At 51.2% G+C, this 22,402-nt stretch overlaps 1 protein-coding gene across 1 annotated transcript in view; it reads right to left on the bottom strand.

Annotated features, from left to right (window-relative positions):
- TTC7A (tetratricopeptide repeat domain 7A) overlaps window positions 1-21,237 on the bottom strand; it is a 101,097-nt gene extending 79,860 nt beyond the window's left edge. Inside the window, exons 1-3 of the mRNA XM_080913916.1 lie at window positions 20,798-21,237; window positions 13,382-13,545; window positions 10,593-10,761 (exon numbers count right to left, since the gene is read on the bottom strand). Of these exons, the coding sequence (XP_080770042.1) occupies window positions 10,593-10,761; window positions 13,382-13,545; window positions 20,798-20,984 (520 nt within the window). The 5' untranslated portion in view covers window positions 20,985-21,237. The remainder of the gene's footprint in view (window positions 1-10,592; window positions 10,762-13,381; window positions 13,546-20,797) is intronic.
- Between the last annotated feature and the right edge of the window lie 1,165 nt (window positions 21,238-22,402).

The raw sequence follows: 22,402 nt of genomic DNA, 5'->3' as shown, positions 1-22,402 counted from the left end.
CTCTCTAGGTCTCCTGTCCATGTGGTTCCTTGAATCGCCACTGTGCTATTTATTGATCTCTCCAGCCCAGTGACAGCTCAAAGCCTGTTGCTTAGAAAAGACACGGAAAGGAGCACACAGTCAGGCATGCTGACTGTGTGCCCAGCAGGGAGAGCCTCCTCCCTCCGTTAAAGACGAAAAACAAAATCCCCAAACAAACAAAAAACAAATCAAAACAAGCAATGCTTCTTGAAGAACTCACTAACAAACTACTGCAGATTCCTGAGGTCTTCTTCTCCATAGCCAGGCCTGTTTGCTGAGCTCCAGACCCTTGTCTCAAAAAATGTAGATGGCCTGGGATAAGACCCAAGACTCTGGCATGCACACGCATCAACAGAACACGCATGTGCAGCCACACAATACATACATGCACACAAACATAGAAACACAAAAATACACACGCGCAGATTAATTTCTTAGAAATTATAATTGTTGGTATCAAGAATCAGCTTACAGTTGGTTGCAGATCGCCTCTGAACCCAGCGATGATGGTAACCTCACACATAGGCAACATCTGTTGCCATGGCAACCGCCATACATTCCCATTCCCAGCGTCCATTTGGTTTACTTTTCACCTTTACCTGTGAGCCTGAATAAAAGACAGACCCTCTTGACCTCACTCTCTCTTCTTTCTCTTTTCCCCCTTCATCTCCATTGCCCCTTTTGTCCTCTTCCCCCACAATAAACCTCTCACATGGAACTACACTGGCCTGGTGTGGTGTGGCCTTTCCAGAGCTGAGATTCTATCACAACAATAATAGTCAAGGCCGGAAAGATGATTTAGAGGTTAAGAGCACTGGCTGCTCTTCCAGAGGACCCAGGTTCAAATCCTAGCCTCTACATAGCAGCAAATACCTGCAATCCCCCAAGACTGGAGTTACAGATGGTTGTGAGCCACCAAGTGGGTGCTGGAAATTGGGTGTGGTCCTCTGGAAGAACAGTTTGTGCTCTCTACCACTGAATCATTTCTCTCCAGAGCCTGTAAGATAACTTCCAACATGTTTAAGACCAATAAGGTTCCCAGAGCTAGAAATCCTTGGGTCTAACTGCTAAGAAGACCCACTTCCTGCCCACAGTGTTAGGAAACCCACACCAACCCTGAGAGTTCTCCCCTTCTCCTGAGAGTCCTTCTGCATAAGTGGCCAAACCACACCACAGCACCAGGTCCAAGCGGAGGACTGAGCCCACTGCAAAGGTTCCTGGCAGTTGTGGACCAACCCTGTGCTCTGGGCAGACAGCCAATAGCTCTCAGGAAGTGCCGGGCACTGCTTCCTGTGCCACACTGGCAGATGGAAACTTTCTGCGAAAGCACACAAAACCAACAAGGAAAAGCCCTTTTCATAGCAACTCTATTTTCCAGGTCCTGCCCCAGGCTCAGAACATGGTCCTGGCTCCTTCAGTGTAGCTGACTTCAGAGCAGCTGACCGTTGCACAGGCCTTCCAACAAGGCACACCCTTGAAGCCATGCGCCCCAGATACATACGTGGAGACAAGAGGTTTTCATTTGCTTCCCAAAAGGTCGCAGACTCCAACCACCCACTTCCCAATGAAAGAGTAGCCACAGAACCTAAGGAGATGTTTAGCCTTGTGTTTTCCAAGCTCAGGTATCCTGTGTGGAAGGGAAAGGGGGAAGGAAACACAATTCACTCGTTAACCTAGTCGGTGGGCAATGGGTGTCACAGATCACACTCTAAAGTGAGCAGCTGCGGGGACAGGAAAGGACAGAGAACAGTACGCACAGGTAGTTAGCAGGAACATCACAAGCTCCGGGATCGTGTGCGTCAGCTTCATGTACAGACACACGAACTGAATTGAGAAGGTTTCTGTGTCCAGACTCACAACACTATTACTTCTAACAGCCCTAAGAGGGAAATACACCAAGTATCCATTATCAGCCAGACAAAGAGATAAATACTATGCAATTTTCATTAAGTAGATTCGAATTCAGAGAGTAAAATAAAAAGGAAATAAAAAGGTGGTCACCAAGGGTAAGGGCGTGCAAAGAAGAAGTGCTGTTTAATGAACACGGGGTTTCTGTTTTACAAGAAAGAGTTCTAGGGGCTGATCGCACAGCACTGTCTAACCAAGGCTGGCACGCCCGCTTTACTGTTTCATTGTTTGCTTCTTTGAGCCAGAGTCTCAGTATCCCAAACTCCACCGTGCTATACAGCCTTGAGCCCCTGACCCTCCTTCCTCTACCACCCAAATGCTGGCAATCCCAGAGTGTACAGCTCTTGGAGTGTTTGTTATATATACATGGACCTATATATATTTGGTATTGGAAATTAAACCCACGGTCTTACTAAGCATGATTCTACCGTTAAATATATAAACCACGATGTGTGTGTGTGTGTGTGTGTGTGAACATGATTTTTTTTATTGTCTTTTGGTTTCATGCAGCCCAGGCTAGCTTTAGGCATGAGCATGAACTTCTGGTCCTCCTGGCTCCACCTTCTAAGCGCTGGGATTACAAGCATATGTTAACCTGCCCAGTCTTATTATGTGCTGCTGTGGAACAAAACCAAGCTTTTATATATGCTAGATAAGCATTTTACTGACTGAGTTACATTCTCAGCCTTAATACTGTTTTTTAAAGATTTATTTATTTTATTGTATTCTGTGTTCTGTATGTTAATATTTTGGTGTGTGTGGACACCAGAAGAGGGCATCACACACCCTGGAACAGGTGTTTGTGGGCCACCATGTGAAACCTCGGAACAGAACCTAGGTCCTCTGCAAAAGCAGCAAGTGCTCTTAACCACTGGGCCATCTTTCCAGACAAAGGTTTTCAAAAATTATTTTTAAAAATTAAAAAAAAAAATCCGAACAGGGTCTCTGTGGTGAGCCTCAGCCTCTGCGGCAGCTGGGGTTGCAGGTGAGTGAGCACCTCTGTGCACCTTCCCAATTATCAGCTTCTCACAACAGCTGTCAAAGCACTGGAGAGACATTTCTACTTTCCAAAAGTCCAGATAAATCTGTAAGAAAAAGTGACTAGGAGAACATATCTCAAAATGTTCACAGAGACCAAAATCTGTGTTTTTCCAAACAAAAGGCGGCGGGGTGGGGGATTACTAATAAAGCCTAGCTTGTGATGAGGCCATGCCAACTGAACCAAATATTACAAAGAACGTGTTTCACAATGACCTACCAGTGAGCACACTTCTCTCCAGACTCATGGGTGAAGAGAGCTAACTCGGGGAGAACAGTCATCCCAAGACCCCTGAGGGAAAAACCCCAGAAGGAAGAGCAGATGTGGGTCCTTTGCCCTCAGCACCCACCAAGGCTCTCCGGGCCCCAGGCTCTTCTCTAACCTACACCTGGGTGTCTGATGGCTGAGCTACAGCTGTCTACCGGGCTGGAGGCAGGTCCACTTCCCAAATGCACCCTCCAAGCCCTACCTACGGCCCACACCACAGCTACTTCTGAGGACAGAGGAGAGGTGTTATGGGTTAAATGTAAAATGTCCCATGCAGGCTCCTGTGATCGGATACTCTAGTTGGTGGTGCCATCTCAGAAGGCTGTCAAACTGTTACAAAAGAAGGTCTGGCTGCCAGAAGCAGGATCTCTAGGGGTGGGCCTTTAGGGTTACAGCCTGGCCTCAACTCTTGTCTGGTTCTCTACTCCTTGATCAGCCAGTGTGAGCAAACAAGCTTTTGTCACCAGGTGTGGTGGTTTGAATGTGCTTGGCCCAGGGAGTGGTAGTATTTGGAGATGTGGCCTTGTTGGAGTAGGTGGAAATGTGTCACTGTGCGTACGGACTTTAAGATCTTCATTCTAGCTGCCTGGAAGCCAGTCTTTTCCTGTTTGCCTTCAGAACAAGCTGTAGAACTCTCAGCTACTCCTGCGCCGTGCCTGCTTGGTCGCTTCCACGTTCCCAGGCACCATGCTGCCGCGTGCCTTCTGCCTCCCCAGCCCAAAGCTTCCCTCCTACGCAGCCATGTTGACTTCACTGCCACAGCCAGTAGAAGATGCATCTTTAGCCTGTTTCCTGTCTCTCGGCCCAGTTGGCATTTAGTGTGATCAGGCAGTAAACACACCCAGCCTCCTCCTCAGCGCCCCTGTCTCTAGCTGGAAGCCAGCCCCTCACTGTGGGGCCCACAGCCTGGGGCCAAGGCAGCAGTATCCCTCCCCCAAAGCCAGACAGCCTACACCTTGGGAAAGAAGCCAAAGCCAACACCTAATTCCTGCCACGCCAGGGCAATGAACAGAAGAAGAAAAATCAGACATGCTACCCTATCCTGGGAACAGCTTAAGCCGTAAAATCCCTCATGAGAAGGGGGCATCTTAGGATTGTATTGGCAGAAAGTGAACAGAAACAACCACCATCAGCAAACCTAAGTCCCTGAGGAGGAAGTGGGCCGGCTCAGGCACCAGGGCCCTCATAACTGCTTAATTGGCACCCCCCCCCCCCACAGAGTTCACTACCTGTGAACGAAAGTCACATTTCTTCGGAGCTAATGAGCTGGCCAAATCTGGGCAGGAGAAATGGAACCAGTTTGGCTGAAACACAGGACAGTGCTGATCCTGAGGGACCTCCCCATACCCACCGCAGTCCCGCCATAGATGGAGCAACAGTGATTCCCAAATTAGGAAGCAATAGCTAATGTCTGGAAGGCTGAAGACACAGTGTATGTCTGGAGAAGCAGAGGTTTCCATTGTCAGCACATTGACAAACCAGAAAAATGGAACGAACAGGCTTGAAGAGAAGGGATGGAAGCCAAATGGCACTCAGCCTTCTGGTACCTGACCACTGCAGGCCCAAGATGCCGAGGACAGGCCTTGAAGTATCTCAGAGCTAGTTAAAGCCTTGGGGCTTACACACTCAGAAAGGAGCTTGTTCCCTGGGCCCACGGAGGTCTCCGACTCAGACCTTTGAAGTGGGGGAACAGATCATGGAAACCTCTATGATGGGGCAACCCTTGTCCAAGCCTCTAGGACACCAACCAAGATACCTGAGCTTCTCTGCCAGCTCTGTTCTCGGTGCTCTCACTGGGACGGCTGACCCCTCCCCATGCGGCCATCATTCCCTGGGCCTTCTCCTTGTTTGTAGCTACCAATGGTCCATTCCAGGTTCAGGTCATTTTCCTGGCTCACTGGGAAAGTCAGTCAGTCCCTCTCCCACAGCGGCTCCCAGTGGTACTGCTTGAACAAAGGGGATGAGCCCAAAGCTAGTCAGAGAAAGCTGGGCTCACATGGTGACTGTGCTGCTCAGAGTGTGACCTGAGAGGGTCATTGCAGCCTGGTCCCAGAGCTTTACCTGTTCCTTTTACCTACTGTGGTACCGGCACCCTGATCTCCCTCTGAGGAGTCACCCCTACCAAGCAGGCCAGAAGATCAGACAAGGGAATCTCACCCCGGCCCTCACCGGCATTCTGGTAGTGATTCACCTTAATGGGCATTCCGAAGTCAGATGGATGAGAACCTTCCACAGACACTTTCTCCCTCTGAGGGTTGTAAATGCTGGCCTGTAAGACCAGTAAACCTGAAGATTTCCCTATACTCAGTTATACCTGATTCCCTTCAACACTCACCCTAGACCACAGGACACCTGAGGTGTTCCGCTCACACTAGACCACAGGACACCTGAGGTGTTCCGCTCACACTAGACCACAGGACACCTGAGGTGTTCCGCTCACACTAGACCACAGGACACCTGAGGTGTTCCGCTCACACTAGACCACAGGACACCTGAGGTGTTCCGCTCACCCTAGACCACAGGACACCTGAGGTGTTCCGCTCACCCTAGACCACAGGACACCTGAGGTGTTCCGCTCACCCTAGACCACAGGACACCTGAGGTGTTCCGCTCACCCTAGACCACAGGACACCTGAGGTGTTCCACTTACACTAGACCACAGGACACCTGAGGCGTTCCACTTACACTAGACCACAGGACACCTGAGGTGTTCCACTTACACTAGACCACAGGACACCTGAGGTGTTCCGCTCACCCTAGACCACAGGACACCTGAGGTGTTCCGCTCACACTAGACCACAGGACACCTGAGGTGTTCCGCTCACACTAGACCACAGGACACCTGAGGTGTTCCGCTCACACTAGACCACAGGACACCTGAGGTGTTCCGCACACACTAGACCACAGGACACCTGAGGTGTTCCGCTCACACTAGACCACAGGACACCTGAGGTGTTCCGCTCACACTAGAAGGGAAGCTGTTCAGCAGCAGCAGCCCAGCCTCTACAATCTGCCCCCTCAAATATTCAGAAGGCTGAGAACCAGGACAGAGTCTTCCACGAAACAGGCCTGGGTCAGCCAAGCGGCCATTGTGACCACGCAGAGCCCATGGCTATAAGCTACCGACCAGTCTTCTCCGTGGGTTTCTATGTTCTGCTTTTTAGGAACAGCAGACGTCACTTAAGACGGACTAAGACTGGACAGGAAGGAATGACACTAGGGGGCTCACGCCCCCCAGTTTTGGCGACTGCTTCCCTGGCGCATACCACACAAGGCAGGCCCTGCTCACTTGCCCACCATTTATACAAGGGAACTGACCTGGCTGCTCACCCTTGGCATCCCTAACAGGTGCCTGCTTACTCAAACGCCAGCAAATCCTAGTTCTTAGTGGAATGTGGGCCAGAGACCTCAAGAAACACTAGAGGCCAGACCCCAGGAGGAAGAAGCCCACTTCGTAGACAAAGTAGGATGGACGCACTGCAAAGGCTCCAAGTGAGCTCTGTGGAGGAGAGATGTTATACACTGAATAACCCAGGGAGGTGCTTATGCAGGAAATCCCTTAACCTGCCCAAACACAATGTTGGGGTTCATGCCTAAAGAAAGAAGGATAGGACCAGCAAGGACAATGACTCAAGAGAAAGCAAGGGACAGAATCTCAGAAATGACAGGCGTTTTCATAAAGGCCTTTTCCTCTTCTATTTCAGTGGTGCAAACGTATTTCTCCACTGTTTGAGGCTTCTTTCTCTATCTGTTCATTTATGCGTCAGCATGAAAGTCAGAGGACACCTGTCAGAAGTTAGTTCTGTCCTCTCACCACGTGAGTCCCAGGGACTAACTCAGGTCACGAGGTCGCCTGAATGAAAACAGCCCCATAGGCTCATACATTTAAATGCCTAGTCACCAGGGAGTGGAACTCTTTTGTTTAGGATAAGGAGGCGTGGCCTGGTCAGAGGAAGTATATGGTCAGAGGGGTGGGCTTTGGGGTTTTAAAGCTCATGCTGGGCCCAGGCTCTCTCTGTTTGCAGATGTAGCTCTTAGCTCCAGCTCCACACCAGCCTGTTGCCATGTTGACAATGAACTAAGTCTCTGAAACTGTAAGCTGGCCCCCAATTAAATGCTTTCTTTTATAAGAATCGCCTTGATGGCTGTATCTCTTCACAGCAATAGAACAGTAACTAAGACATCTTGTTTGGTGGCAAGAGCCCTTATGCACTGGGATGCCATCACACAAGAGAGCCATCTTGCCTGCCCTCTATTGCTTCTGAATGACCCTGACATGGATAATACTTCTTTTTGCCCTTAGAGAAATTGGATGGCCATGTATTCCCTGTTCTACAGACATACATGTGTCAAATGCTGCTCTTTGGGCAACAGAAACCCAAACTACTATAACTAAGGCCCCTGCCTCGAGGTCCCTGGGAGCTTTAAAGTCAGTACCTCTGGCACCCTGAGAACAAGAACCCCAGTCTGAGAAGGAGGCTATAGGATGCCCAAGGGCCACAGCCCAGTCCCTGCTTTAAAAGGAAGCTATGAGTAGGTATGTCCTCACGTCTTTGAGGATGGGGATGGAGGGACCATAAGCTAGTCCTGAACCCCAGAAAAAGAACAGCAGCTCACATTTGGTCCCATCGAGTCTTCCAGGCTGGCTGGCTCAGGCTCCCCTCTAACAGAAGCTCTGTTCTCTCCCTCATAGTCAGCAGGGTACTGGGTGGCATCAAAAGAAAGACCCCCAGAAAGTGGGGTGCTAAGGAGATTGCTCAGTGGTTAAAGGACTTGCTGTACAACCAGAAAGAACAGAGTTTGGATCTGTAGAACCCACATATGCGCTGGGTGGGAACGGCGACCTGCTGTAATCTCAATCTTAGAGGGTAGAGACAGCATCTTCAAAGTGAGCTCTGTGTCCGAGAGACTCTACTTCAGTGATTACGGAGAAGAGCAACTGAGGATGGCTCCCAACACCAACTTCAGAGCACCACATACACGCATGCCCACACGTGCATGAGGACCCACATATATACACACAAATATGCATCTATACAAACATGCGTAAAATTTGAGCTCGTGCACACGCACATGCGCACGCACGCACACACACACACACACACACACATACACACACACACACCCCACACACGTGCATGCACCAAAGTGGAAAAAGAATAAGAAAGCTATAGTCTGACAGCCAGAAGTGCTGGAACTGGGCCAGGCTGGCTCGTTCAGAGGTCACCCAGAAGCAGAAAGAGAATTGCCAGGCTCCTGGGACATGGAGGGTCCCATCAGAAACGAAGTGATATGTGTTCTGGGTAAGCAGCTTCCCTCCCATTGCCTCTGTTTCCTTTTCTAGAACTCAAGGATTTGGTGTAACTCCTTTCCACCTACAATTCTCAGTACTACGCCAGAGGTTGTCTGGCTGTCCAGGTTAAAACCCTGCTCCGTGAGCTCTGGGGGGAGCCACTGCAACCTCCGCTCCTCATGTGTAACCTGGGAAGAAGAGAGTACCAACTCAGGGGGCTGCAGACTCATGTGAGGCTACACCTGACTTGAGAATGTAACAGCCATGATGACATCACTCTGTGAGCTTGGGACTCCTGCTGTCACTGCCCTCATGCCCTCAGATAAAGCCAGTCCCACAGCCTTTCCCATCTCCCTGTGTACCCTCTGGGTGAAGAGACCCACAAGATCCCACAGCCGTGGTTAGGTCACAGCACACACACACACACTGATGGCTTTGCGCATGGTCGAGAGTACACTCAGGTTCAGGCAAACCCCAGCATGCCAAGCAGCAGGTTTGGTCACTGCAACAGGACAGGGAGGACAAGCAGAGAAGTCAGGCAAGTGGCAGGACAGGACGCATGCAGTCATCGAGGGATGGGGAAGCCAGCACAGCCTGCAGCCGAGCGGCCCGGTTGACCCATGCAAGCAATGGCGGATCCTTACCTCCCTGGCAGGACCTCTGACCACCAGGACTGTGTTCCCCCAAGAAGCTGGAGGCATGCTGGAGAGAGTAGAGAGCAGGACACAGAGAGCAATATGTACTGAGCAAGGCTGGTAGGAGAAAGGCCTGAGAGGAGCCCCAAGGGAGGATATTCAGTTCAGGACATCCACAGCTGAAGAGGTTCCCACGAAACCCCAAAGATCTGAGCACCAAAATATAATTGCTCCCCAACACTGGCCTGTGGCATAGGGTGTAGGCAGACCTTCACAGGCTGGCCTAACTTATGGGTACCTCAGCCTACCTGTCCAGGGAAACTAACTTGGTAAGCTTCCTATAGTAATGTGGGCTCTAGAGGCAAAGGACTCAGGGACCTCAGGACCCCTCCAGCCACAGTCCTGGTCCCCTACAGATGTCACAGTTACCCAGTGAGGACCCAAAGCCTACAAGGGACTGTATCTGTGTCAGGACAGGGAGGGAACACTCATTTTCCTATGCCAGCATCACAGACTGGAGGTTCTGGTCCTCACTCTAAATGGGTACGTTTGGGAAAGGTGCATTTCCTCTCTAGGCCTCAATCCCCACGTAGGAAGAAAGTAACACACACTCCACCAATGTCAGGCCCTGAGTCCCTGTAGAGGTACAGGTGGCTTTTCTAGACTTTTCTCTTAGGGTTGATTTTACTGGAACAGAGAGATGTTCAAACATCCCAGGATTTCAGCACCCATCCAGGAGGATGGCATCTCATTGCCTGTAAGACTAACACCAGGCCCTTCCCAGGGTTACAGATGTAGGGAAGGAGTCTAAAAATACAGTGTGGTGTATGCGCGCGTGTGTGTGTGTGTGTGTGTGTGTGTGTGTGTGTGTGTGTGTGCGTGCATGTGGTTGTCAACACAACTAGAAATCAGTCCCCTTCATGAAATTCTCCTCACTGATCCTGTGCCTCTGAGATTCTTCTAAAGTGTTCTTTGCCTTGGAAGGGTTTGGGCTCCTCCAGGACAGGATCCAGATTGCAGGATCCTCTCTGCTCACCTCAGAGGCCCTGCACCTGGAGAGAGACACAGCAAGCCTGACAAGAACTGTCGCACCCTTTAAGGTCTTCTTGACCTGCTTTTACAACTCATCTGGTCATGAGAACCCGGGAAGGGCTGGTATCACAACCTCCTTTTACAAATAGGTCAATCGCAGCCAAGAAAGGTAAAGAGGCATCCAGTGTGGTAACTACTTGTCAACAAAGCCCAGGCGAGAACCTGACTCCACCAGTCCCTGAGCACTAGGCTGCCCTGAGCAGCATTGTGTAGCCGCGGCCTGGGGTTAACATCTGGACACTGCCTTGCAGCTCCACCCCCAACACTGCTCCAGATGCCTGAGATCAGAGTGGACCAGCCAGGCAGTGGGGAAGACCAAAGAGGTGTGCACAACTACCTTTGATGACAAAGGCTTCTGACAGCAGCCGCATCTGATACAGGGGCTTGTTCTCCACGGACATGTCATCGATCCCGGCCCGGGCATACATGCTGACGGCGTCCCGGTATGAGCCCTCCACATAATGCAGTTTGCCCAGGATCAGCATGGCCTCACGCATGTACTGTGGCTGAAAGGACAAGGACGTGTTAACAAGTTTCCACTCCAAAGCTCCTATCCCTCTCCTACTGAGCCACAAGCCACGACTTGCACAAGACCCTGTTCAGAACTCTTCCTCCTCCTCCAGGCAGTCTTTCATGATGCCTGTGCTCCACTGTCTCCACAGCCAAGTCCACAGACCACTGACTACACTGTGGCTCTTAACAGAATGCTTAGACTATCCCTAGTTGCTTCTTGTGTTGACTTCAGGCAGCTATAGAATTGGGCCCTGTCTTCTCTCTCCTGAAGCCCTCACAACGCTCTGATCCAGGCTAGACCCACCCCCATAAATTAAGTACTTATTCTGAATACTTGGGGGCAGATAATGAGCCAAATTTTATGGAGCCCAAAATTTATAGTGTGTGTGTGTGTGTGTGTGTGTGTGTGTTAGGTAAAATTAGAGAAATTATGTAAAAGCCTTTAGAAAGAGCTCATGAGGACCCTGAAGCTGTCACCTATGTCACCTAGATTCCTGCAGCAGATCCTTTGGAAGGGGAAGCAGCCACTTTAGCAGCACAAGACAGGAGGTGAGGGCCTGCTGGGCCACCATCCTCTTCAGAAGTAGGGTTAAGTGCAGAGCCCGGGAGACCCAACATACCAAACCCTGCCTCTCTTTGTATGCAAATCTCCACCCACTTAGAGGGCTCAAGGCCTCCTGGGGAACTCAGCTGCTCCCTGCTTAGCCCTGGCCAAGCTGCCTGGCAGGGCAAGTGCTCACTGCCAAATCACCCAGTACCTCCAACTGAGAGCTGAGCTGGGTGCCGGAGCCTCTAGTGCACTGCTGTCTGTCTCTTCTGCCCCCTCAGAAGGGCTGCCTGCACTCAGGAGCGGTCCGGTGAGATCTTCATTAGTCTGAACTTTAGTGCTAGACAGGAGTCTACTCTGAGATCTACCTCCGGGCGGCTTTTGCTACAGCCTTGTGCACAACTAGCCTTAGGCCAGGCTCTGGCCATTGCCCTTGATCCGAGGGCACCGACCACTGTAAGGCTCCCTGGAGATGCAGCTAAGCTCTCCCACTGGCTGGAGACTCCCAGTCTGCACTGGGTAGGTAGGTCGGGGAATCTGTGATCCCAGGAGAACCTCTTCCATGCTTATCACTATCGTCCTTCTAAGGGGCCAAGTAAGAGAGACAGGGAGAGACCAAGTCAGGCCCTGTGGAAGCCAGACTTCCATTCTCCATCCCCAAGAGGTTTTGGTGAATTCCTATCCTTCATTGCCTTTGTTCACTCAGAACCTATGCCTGTCCAGATTGTCATCTAGTCCCTCAGCCCCACCTCCTTCTGGAAGCCTCCTCAGTCCCAGGAAGCTCCCTTCTGTGAAGTTCCCACAATGCCTTGCGATGCCTACACACCTATTCTGTTCTCAAAGGCTGATTTTTAAAAAGCCATTTGTTAGTTTCCCCCAAGAAGCCACCTATGTCCCCAGCCAGGGTAACACATCCCCAGCAGGATCCGGCCCACGGAACTTCTCAACTGTGTCTTTGCCTTTCCACATGCAGTGGTCTCAAGCTACAGGCTCACTGCCCACCCCCGCCCCCAGCCCCATCTTCCTTGTGGTGAAGGAGAGATAATAACACCCATTCCCTGCCTCCCATGGCAGGGAGGCCAAGGGCATTAACAGGGCAAAGTCTAGAACACAGCTCTGAACTGCCTGAGAGAGAAGCGAGATAAAAACAGGCCACGGGCAGTGATTATGACTCTGCTCATGGGTGATTGGGCACAAAGACTCGGAAGGACACACTCAGGCCATAAAGAGTGGGTGTTGCTGTTGGCAGATCCCTGTGGACTAATAACAGTGTACAACAGGGCAGCCAAACACTACAGGGACAGTGTCCTTCTCTCTTATGGAGCAATGCTAATCACATAGTTCCACCGCTATGCTGTGATTTCTCCAATGTCTCCACTTGGCAACATTAAATGTCAGCGACCTTGTGGCTGAATTTCAAGTCTTTTTAAAATTCTGTCGACCTAGCCAGTCAGGATCATACATCCTGGCCAAGTAGCAGGTTGCCTGCAAGAATGCCTCGGCTTAGGATAAAGATCCTTCTGCTAAGGAGATCTTTAGCCACCAGTCACTGTATTGTCCCAAAGGTGCTCAATAGGAAATAACAGAGGAGACCGGCTCACTCTGAGAGTGAAAGCCCTCGAAGCTGTCCTTCGACCGGCCCAAGTCTCTTAGTCATTATTTTACTCCCACTCCAGGTCTTTGGGCGTCTCAAGAGCTTGAGATGTCACAGTAAGTGGAACCATGTTTGCTAAGTGGTCACCTCTCTCGGGCCACATAAGTGTGGGCTAAAGGCATCGTAAAACGTACGTAGGAAGCCTTAATGAGATGTGGCAGTTCTGGAGCCCAGTGGATAGTAGAAGCTAGGGCAGTGGCTTATGGTCTCTGATCTCTACAGAACTGGGCAAGATGGGACCTCAGGAATCAGATTGTAGGTCCTGATTAAAGGAGGAGGCACCTCGCCTCGGGACTGCCCTCCCGCCTTTTCTCCACATCCATCAGAGCTACTGGGGTACTCCAGAATCCACCTGCTGCCCAGAGAGCCCTGCTCTGCCCTGACCTCGAAGTGAGACAAACCGAAGACTCACCGGCAGCTTCCCGTTGTTCAGGATGCTGCTTAGGTGGTCCTTGGCTTGGCTCAGCCTGGTGTCGGTCTTCTCCAGCAAAGGGATGGAGTCTTTTATTTTGTCATGGTTGTCCTTCAGGCACTGTTCCAGAAGGGCCTCCGCTAGCAGCAGTTTCCCAAAGTCATCTGAAAAGCAAGACAAGGATCCTTGATGCGTAGTAGATATCCTGAGCCCCAAGCCACCCCTACCCAGCACACGATGGCTCAAGAATGGGAAAATAAAAGTGTATTTTCCATAAACTTAAATCGTCTTTGAGGACTGAAGGGAGTTCTAACCCAGTCCGGGTGACAGAGCGAGAAGTCATGGAGAAACAAAAAGCACCCACCCACTCCAACCACGGAAGGGGCGAACTGTGTGGTGAGGGCTTCGGAAGCCATTTCATGCTCTCCTAGTTTCTGAGGTTGCGTTAGTAGACTTGCCCCATCTTAAGGGACTTTAGCGTGGCCTGGGATGACCTAGCAGCCAAAGAGCGAATGTGCCATGTACGTTTCCTGTGTAGCAAGACAATTCATTTTCAAGAGTTCTCTCCAACTCGGAGCTGGAGAGAACAAGCTTAACACTTGTCAAATAGCTTTATACTACCTGCTTGTGAGTCTCCAACAACAATGAAATTGTTGTCATTACAACATTTCTGCTACTTGTGACAAGCGCGCGCACACACACACACTCACACACACACTCACACACACACACTCACACACACTCACACACACACACTCACACACACACACACTCACACACCAGGGGAGCCAGGTATTTGGGATGCATTACCTAAAGTCCAACAGTCTCATGAGGTTGTGCTCACTGCCTGCCCATCACTCAGAAGAACAATTCAATGGATGGGCCTAACAAATACCTGTCAGGTGAGTCAGACCTTCCAGCTTTCCAGAGCGGAAGCCAATAGGTTGGGGAGCTACGCCAGTTCCCATAGTATCTCTAGGAGCATTTGCTCTGTTCCACCTTTTCCCAGTGCTTTCAGCTGCCACACTACTCTCCGAGAATCTACTGAGCCATGGCTCAGTCCCGAGGCAGTATCTGCAGCCCTCCTGTGAGGCTCTCCCTCCCTAACACCAAGCAGCCCTAGACCTGAATCAAGCCACAGGGTTTGGCCCCCGAGGAAGCATCATCAGATCCTTTGCTGCCAACCTTGGGATTTTAAAAATCAATTTTGAGGACTTGCCTTTACAAGTACCCCTTTCCAACTATCAATAAGTTGAAGAAACTTCTAGAAGGGGCTACTTGGCAACATCCTACAGAATGTCTTTGCAAATGTGTAAAAGAACTCATAATTCCTCACACAGCAGCATTACACTAGCAAAAACAGCAGAGAGGCTTTATGTCCATCGATGGGTGGCTAATTAAAATTCTGTATGTCCATAAGAAAGGGCATCCTGAGTCACAATGGACTGCAGGTGTTTTGTATGTGCAACTGTGGGAAGAACTTCAAGCTAAGCTGGTAACAGAGTGTGGAAAAGGCAGGCAGATCTCTGAGGTCACCCTGGTCTACATAGTGAGATCATGGTGAGGCCCTGTCAAAAGAAGGAAGCAAGCAAGCAGAGTCATGGTACTGACACCCTTTAATCCCAATAGCAGCACCAAGATCTCTGCAAGTTCCGGGCTAGCCTAGTCTAATATTAAATTCTTGGCCAGCTAGAGATCCTGCCTCATTTAAAAAAAAAAAAAAAAAAAAAAGGAGGGAAAGAAAAAGGCAGCGCGCACAACAGTGCCAGCAGTCGCAGAAGGCGACCTTCAATTTCCAAATCTCAGCCGGAAGTGCCTGGGAGAGCAAGGATGCGTCATCAGCCGCAGCTCCATCCAGAGCCCTGTACCTCTGCAATTGTGACTCGGCTTGGCCTCGGAAAACCCACAGCAGGGTTCCAAGCCAGCTCCAGGGAACAGCCTGCGTCGCTCGCCGGCTCGCCGGTCTCCTCCGGCGAGAGCCCCGCCCTCCGCTCCAGATCCTCTCCCTGGGCAGCTTAACTCACTACCTCACCTCGGCCAGCCAGCCGTTCACCTAGCCCTCCCAGAACTACAGGCCCTGATCTCAGACACCGTTCATGACAAGGGAGACTTGGGAGCCCCTTTCCACAAACCGGAGTGCCATTTGAACCCGCGCCGCCCAGGGCGGTGTGCAGCAGCGCGGTCTCGGGCTTGTGACACCTCCAGGTGTGGGAAAACTTGAGTGAACGTGTAGAAACTACACAAAGCAATGTTAAATTCGCTGGATAGAATGATTTATTAAAAAATCGGAAAGAGGGCGCAGAATTTTGCATATTTTTTCTTTCTCGGTTTTTTTTTTGGGGGGGCAGATAGGAGACAACCAAAAAAACCCCCGCTCTCGAAGTCTGTTTGATGAGCACTGCTCTGAGCTCTGAGGGAGTAGCACTGTGAAGGGTCACCGATATTTGCCATGAGCCCACTAAATGTCAGGCATTTATTATATAATCTTATTTAACCTGCACAGTCCTAAAAGGTAGATAGTCCCATATCAGTTCGTGAAGATTAGCGATTGTGTTAGGGTCAGGCAAACAAGAATGTCTCTCCCGCATCTCCTTCACAGCAGACAGCTTGATAACTTAAAAAAAAAAAAAAAAGTAAAGTTATTTAATGTGTTACTCATTGGTCTGGCTTGTGGCAGTTTGAGGACAACCTGTGAGAAGTCCTTTGTGTCTCACCTTTCACCTCCTAGGTACAAGGATGGAACCTCGGTCATCGGGAAGCACCTTTAGCCCCTGCCGCCTCTGAGAGTTTAAACAAAGATCTTGGGTGACTAATCTAAAAGTAAATCCCACAGAAGGGTTAAGCAGAGCTCCTCACTACAAGGGCAGGCAGGACTGCTGTGTGTGGTGCTAGGGTTGGTACTGAACAAGCTTCTACCAGAGCCACCCCTGCAACCCCTCTGGCTGTCATATTTCCTGTCTCCTCTACTAAATCAGTGGGTTTAGGGGGCTCATTCAGCAGGAGGCAGAATTCCCTCTGCTTCCTTAGCTGAGCCATCCCTTTTCCCTTCCTTCTTCCTAACCTACTGTGCTCCTGATAAAGCAGTGAAACTCACGGGCCTCTGGGAATTCCAACTCCTGAGTTTTCAGTTGTTAAGTAAGAGTCTGCGTGAATCAGCTTACTCCTGTTCTCCCAACAGCCAAACCTGCTCCCTGTCCAGGTCTGGATCAGAGGACAGCTCCTCTTGTCAGGGTTATGAAGAAGTCTTCCTGACAGGTCCATGGAGCACACCCCCAGCCCCCACGCAGTGCTTGCCCTTAGCAGAGTGGCCACCACCTCTCTGAGTGCTTGTGGCCACTCAGGACTCTTAAGCTCTCAAGTGACAAGTTCCAACACTTCCCCTGGAGGCTACCACCTCCAACCGTGCCCATTTGCCACTAGGAAGTGTAGATCAAGTCAGCCCTCTCTCTCCTCCACACCAAACAGGCAAAGGGAGGCTTCTCTCCCTCACAGGCTTGCAGTGACTGGGGCTTTCCAAGCATAGACTTGGGAGAAGGTGAGAGAGGCCACCTGCCTCACACACTTAAACTGCAGCTGTTTAAGGCAGTCTTCCGGCTTTACAAAAATAAATAAATCATTCAGCTGATAAAAACAAGCCAAAGGAAGATGGCGGTTTTGAGCAGCAATTATGGTCGTAAGGTTATATTTTTAATAGGTTCCTTTAAAATAAATTTTCACTGAAATAATAAAGCAAGAGAGAGATATGGGCTGAGGAACAGCCTGAAAAATGGTTGTTAATGATGGACATCAAGATGGCTTAGCAAGTAAAGAAGCTTGCTGCTAAATCTAGCAAGCTGTGCTTGATCCTAAGGACCCCGTGGTGGGAGGAGAGAGTGACTTTTTGAGCTGTTCTCTGACAAGAGTGCATGCGTGACACCCCCCCAATACACACACCACACAAATAAAATGAAATGTAAGTTAATTTATTAAAAAGATTGTTCATGAGCTCATGAAAGTTGGCTGATAATAGATGGGGTTCCTTCTCTCTTCTAAAAGTATTTTGTAAATGTTTCATAATAAAGTGTTCATGTCAGCTCAAGCAAACGTTTTCATCTTGCTTGTCAACCTAAGTTAGGACCCCAGAACCTACACGGTGGGAGGAAAAAGTGACTTCCTGTCAGTTTCTAACTTTCACAAGAACGGTCTGGCTCAAGTACACCTGCCCCAAATAAAATAAATAAAATGGGGAAAGTGGTTTTAAAAAATCAAATCAAAATACTGGGACGGGTTTGTTTCCACACAGCTTCAATGCCAGGCTGGGCTGTGCAGTTCTTGGCACTGGGGCTCACCAAATCACCAGATGTGAGTCTGAAGAACACACACAAAGATAGTAACTACCTCCCCCATGGGAGGAGCAGCCTATTCAGACTAGAGAAGGCCTGGGCTGGGCTGCATTTGCTCCTTCAGCCAACCTGCTCAGGAGCCAGCTCCTCCCCCTCTGCATCTTCTGGAGTCTCCTTCTGATGTCCCTCTAAGTCTCCATAGAAAGCTCTGACACAGTAGGACCTCAGGGCCTCGTGGAATGTGGATGTTTGGGGTTCGGCCACTCCCAGCCCCCTTAGTTCCTTCTGTCCTTTTCCTCCCTATGTCACCATCAGGTCAGCCACTGCAAGAGTCTGACAGGACACGTGAGGTCCTAATGTTCTAGGCTAGAGAGATGGCCCAGTGGTTGCAGGGAACCCAAGGATTAAAGCCCTTCTTCCTACCTCTATGGGCACATCCATTCATGTCCACACATCCACGTGCGTAATTAAAATGCACAAAAAAATTCTTTTTAATTTTTTTTTTGGGTCAGGGTCTCAGTATGTACTATGCACTATCTGACTTGAAAGTCGCTAAGTAGCCCAGGTTGGCCTTGAACTTATAGAGGTCCTTCTGCGTCTGCCTTCTCTCCAGTGCTGAGATGTGGTGTGTGCCACCATAGCCACAAAAAGATAAAAAGATTCTCCTTCTTAGATGGCAGTTAGGGGGATGAGCACCAGCATTATATTTTTCCCAAAAGAGGTTCCTACTCTGAATAACTTCAGAATCCAGAGAAAGAGAAATAACTGTCCATCCAAAAATTTTGCTCTTGCATGCTCTGGGCACTATTTGCCTTCCTTCCTCTTGTGGTGTGGTTGTTGTTGTTGTTGGTGGTGATGGTGGTTGTGGTGGTGGTGGTGGTGTGTGCATGTGCACAAAGTGTATGTTGTGTAGGTTGGAATTGTGTATCTAAATTTAACAATAAGAGAAAAGTCTCCCACAGAGCTGTGCAGAGGAGGCCATCTGTTTTTACTGGTCAGCCGTGTTGTCGTTGCCCATGTGGTGTCCCTGTGTCCATTCTTGTCCTTCTATCCCTGTGCTCCCCTTACCCCCACACCGTCAAAGACAAGTCAAAACCCAAGCTCCAGGTCCCTCCTCATAGCAAGTGCCAGCTCTTCGGCAAGGACAAGTGCACAAATGAACACAGGCTCTACCCACATACACATCATGTGACCTCTGCACCTCGGTGTCCCCATACCGACCCTCCTCACGGGTTGTCAGCAGGACGTTAACCAATGCTGTGCCTGCTCCCAAAGGTGTTCCGTGGAAGACGGTCCCACTAGGAGTGGGAAACATGGCATTTATGTTTGAACCTTGCTTTCACTTCACACTGGATGATCACATTAAGAATCTGCAAAGTCCCGAAAGGTTTTGTTGGTGGTAGTTACTGTGGGTGCTGGGCATTATTAAACCTAGGGACTCTGCCGCTTAGCTCCATGGGATTTTTCTTTTCATCCTTCATTTTTCTTCCTTTCCTTTTTTGTTTCTGAGGAAAAAAATGCACCAATACACACAAAGCCCAGACTGGCAACAAACTCAAAACTGCCCCGTGCCTTTGCCTCCCATTTGATAGGACACAGGATACCATGTTTAGCAGTCCTGCAGTCTGCTTTTAAAGCCCGTCTTTGAATCCGTTCTTCTCTCACCTTTCGGACTCCCTGACCTTTTTCCTCCTGGGATACTGATTAGCTAAGTGCTGAGCCTCCCCGGAAGCTCTAAAGAAGAATGTAGGAAAGCAAGCCCACGGGCCACGGGGATAGAAGGAAGCTCTGCTTCCTGTCTGAGGCCCAGCACCTTGCTCTGTGGGGCCAGCTCACTCATATTCCTACACGAGGGGTACAAGGTACCAACACTTGAGTGTTCCCCACTCTCACCAGCCCAGAAGATTCCTGTACATTTCCTGCTGGTGCCCTGGAACAGGGAGGAACTGACAGTTGCCTCCTCTACCATGCTCAGACTTCTTGGCCTCCTGGGGTTCTGCACCCAGGACTTTCCGTGGGCAAACAAACCTTGCCCTTCCCAAATACCAGGTAGGTCTATTGCCAAGTCTGCAACTACTCTGAAGCCTGCTGCCCTTCCTCTGAGCTCTACAGTCTAAGCCACAACTGCCTACCACCCTGCCTCCTACCCATTCTGGGTGCTCTGCAAGGTATGCATCTTTGAGAGAACATAGCACCAAGGAAAAGAGGTACTCCGAATCTCGAGTTCAGATTTCACAACTTAATTGGCTGATGAAGTTATTCACCTATACATAGAGCAAACACAGCAAACAGCACTATATCAACCAGGGTATGACTGTTGCTGTAATCATCCCATCACTCCCACAGAGGCGTCCTGGGCTGGGTAGTTTTGGAAAACTCTTTATATCCAGACCTATTCTCTACCCTCTTCGGAAAAGGTGGGTGTGTACACGCGGTGGGCTCTGAACGTCTCTTGAGGCAGAGAGCAAGACACCCGAACAGGATCTGGGTCTGAGACTGGGCGGGGTTCTTTCTCCACCCCATCAGGGTGCTTTCCCGCCCCAGCACAAGAGCCCAGCCCAGCTAAACCAGCCCTGCTGCTAAAGCCACAGGCTGCCAGGAATGGATGGGGCCGGTGTCCGCCACTGGTGAAGAAACCGAGGCTTACCGGCCTCTTCTCCGACCTACCCAATGCTCAACAAACACCTCGGTCTAAGTCTGCTGTGGACGGAGCTTGGTCTCAACTTTATTTGAGGGGAAAATAAGAGAAGACACAGAGGAACAAATTTAACACGAGGGAGTTTCAGCAGTTTAGGGAGGCAAGGGTCCGGTCCAATGAACTTCTCTGATACCCACAGAAACCTCCATTTCACGGTTGGGTACCCACGTGACCTTAAAAGGCAGAGAGCACAAACTTTTCTTTCTCTCTCTTCTCTTCAAACACCCAATATGCAAAGCGATTTTTCTCTTGGGACAGACGACTTTCCTAACAGCCTCTGCAAGCTGAAGGTAGCGCCCAGCGCCGGCTCGGGACGGTCGGTCGAGTCGCGCTTCCCGGACGAGGCTGTGCTTTTCGCGCGCTCGCTCCGGGTGAACCTGCCCTTCCCTCACTCACCGGTGTCCAGGGAGGTGAACCTGCCGCTCGGGCTGTTTCGCCGGTTGCTACTGCCGCCGCCGGAAATGCCCAGCATCTGCAGATGCCGCACCAGCTCGAACATGCGGTCCCACTGGCCCTCGGCGCGGCAGCGCTCCATCTCGCTCTCCACTTTCAGGTGGGTGCCGTGCGCGCCCTTCGCAGCCATCTTCGAGCAGGGGCTGTCATGGGAGGTGCGGCAGAAGAATGAAGACCGGGCCGGGGGCGGCGTCCAGGCTGGGGCGCACTTTCCAGTAGGTTCGACCGGAGTGCAGACGGCATCCGGGGCCCCGGTGGCAGAAGGGGCCCGGGTAGCGGCGGGGAGCCCGCAGCAGCAGCAGCGGCTGCAGAGCCCAGCGCACCGCCCGGAGCCTCTGGACTGGGGCTGCGGCTGCGCGACCCCGAGGCGTCCAGAAGCAGCCTCCGCCGCCGCTGAAGCAGCTCCTGACGCTGCTGTCGTCGCCTGTACTGCAGCTGCTGCCACAGCCCCCGCCCCGAGCCTGGGCGTCTCCAACAGCGGAGCCTCCCCGGACTATGGCTCCACCCCCAAATGGGCGTGGCTATCCCCCTCCGGGCCCGGCGCGCGAGCGGCCAGCGAGGCCACAGAAGCCAAGCGCGCGCAGGGCGATCTCGGCCAGCCCTCCGCCGGCCCCCCGCCGCTGGCTGAGTGCTCACTTTAATGCTGCGGAGAGCCCGGGCGCCCGGGGGCGCCTCGCTCCCCGTTCCCTCCCATCCCGTCAGGACTCTCGGCCTGGGGTCCTCCGCCCGGACCACCCGGCTTTGTGTGGTGGCCCCGTCACCGCCACAGCCTGCGGCACGTCACAAATCTGAGGAGCGGCCGGCGGGACAGCCGTAGTCCCGGGCTCTCGGGGATCCCGGCCGGATGCAAAGCGCCGCGCCCGCGGGGCTGCTGACAGACAGGCGGGAGCAAGTCCTGAGCTCTTTGGACGTCCCCAACTCCGGGAGGGCTTCTGTTTGTTTTAACTTCGGAACTCCTCTTTCCACCGGACTCCCTACTCTGGCTTCTAAAAGAGGATCTCAGCTGCTTTTCCATTTACTGCTACTTCGTTTTTCGTCTAAAGACTGACTGGTCAGAACTGCAGGGAGTGCCCGACTCCACTCAGCTTGGCTCTAAGGCCAGCGGTGCCCAGAAGTTCAAAGGACCCAGGGCGGGGCTTGGAGGGAGGAGCCCCGACAACCCGGCTGGAAGGCAAGCGTCGTGACCCCGCCCTCGGCGAAACTGAAGCTGTCAATCCTGCCTGGGAATTGAGGATGTAGCTCAAACCACAGCCAACACTGAAAAATCCCCTGGGCCTGTACTTCAGTCACTTCTTGTGAAGTCCAGTCTGAAAACTTTCTAGGATCATAGGGTTAAGGCAACCTTTTCTGTAAAAAGTTCGAGAAACTGACCGCTGCTTCCTACCTCTCCTGGAGGTCCTTCTACTCCCTGCCCCTCGTTGCCCTGGAAATTCACAGCTTCAAGTTTCGGAACAGATCTAAGGGCAAGCTTTTTGGGTTTATCAGAGCACAGGCTCCAGCCGCCCATCATCAGGGCCGGTCCCTATCAAAACCGCAGCTATTCCGTTT

The sequence above is a fragment of the Micromys minutus genome (genome assembly GCF_963924665.1).
Source record: "Micromys minutus genome assembly, chromosome: 3".
Classification (NCBI taxonomy): Eukaryota; Metazoa; Chordata; class Mammalia; order Rodentia; family Muridae; genus Micromys; species Micromys minutus.
Note: the sequence above shows the minus strand (reverse complement) of the source record. Positions and strands in the feature narration are given on the sequence as shown.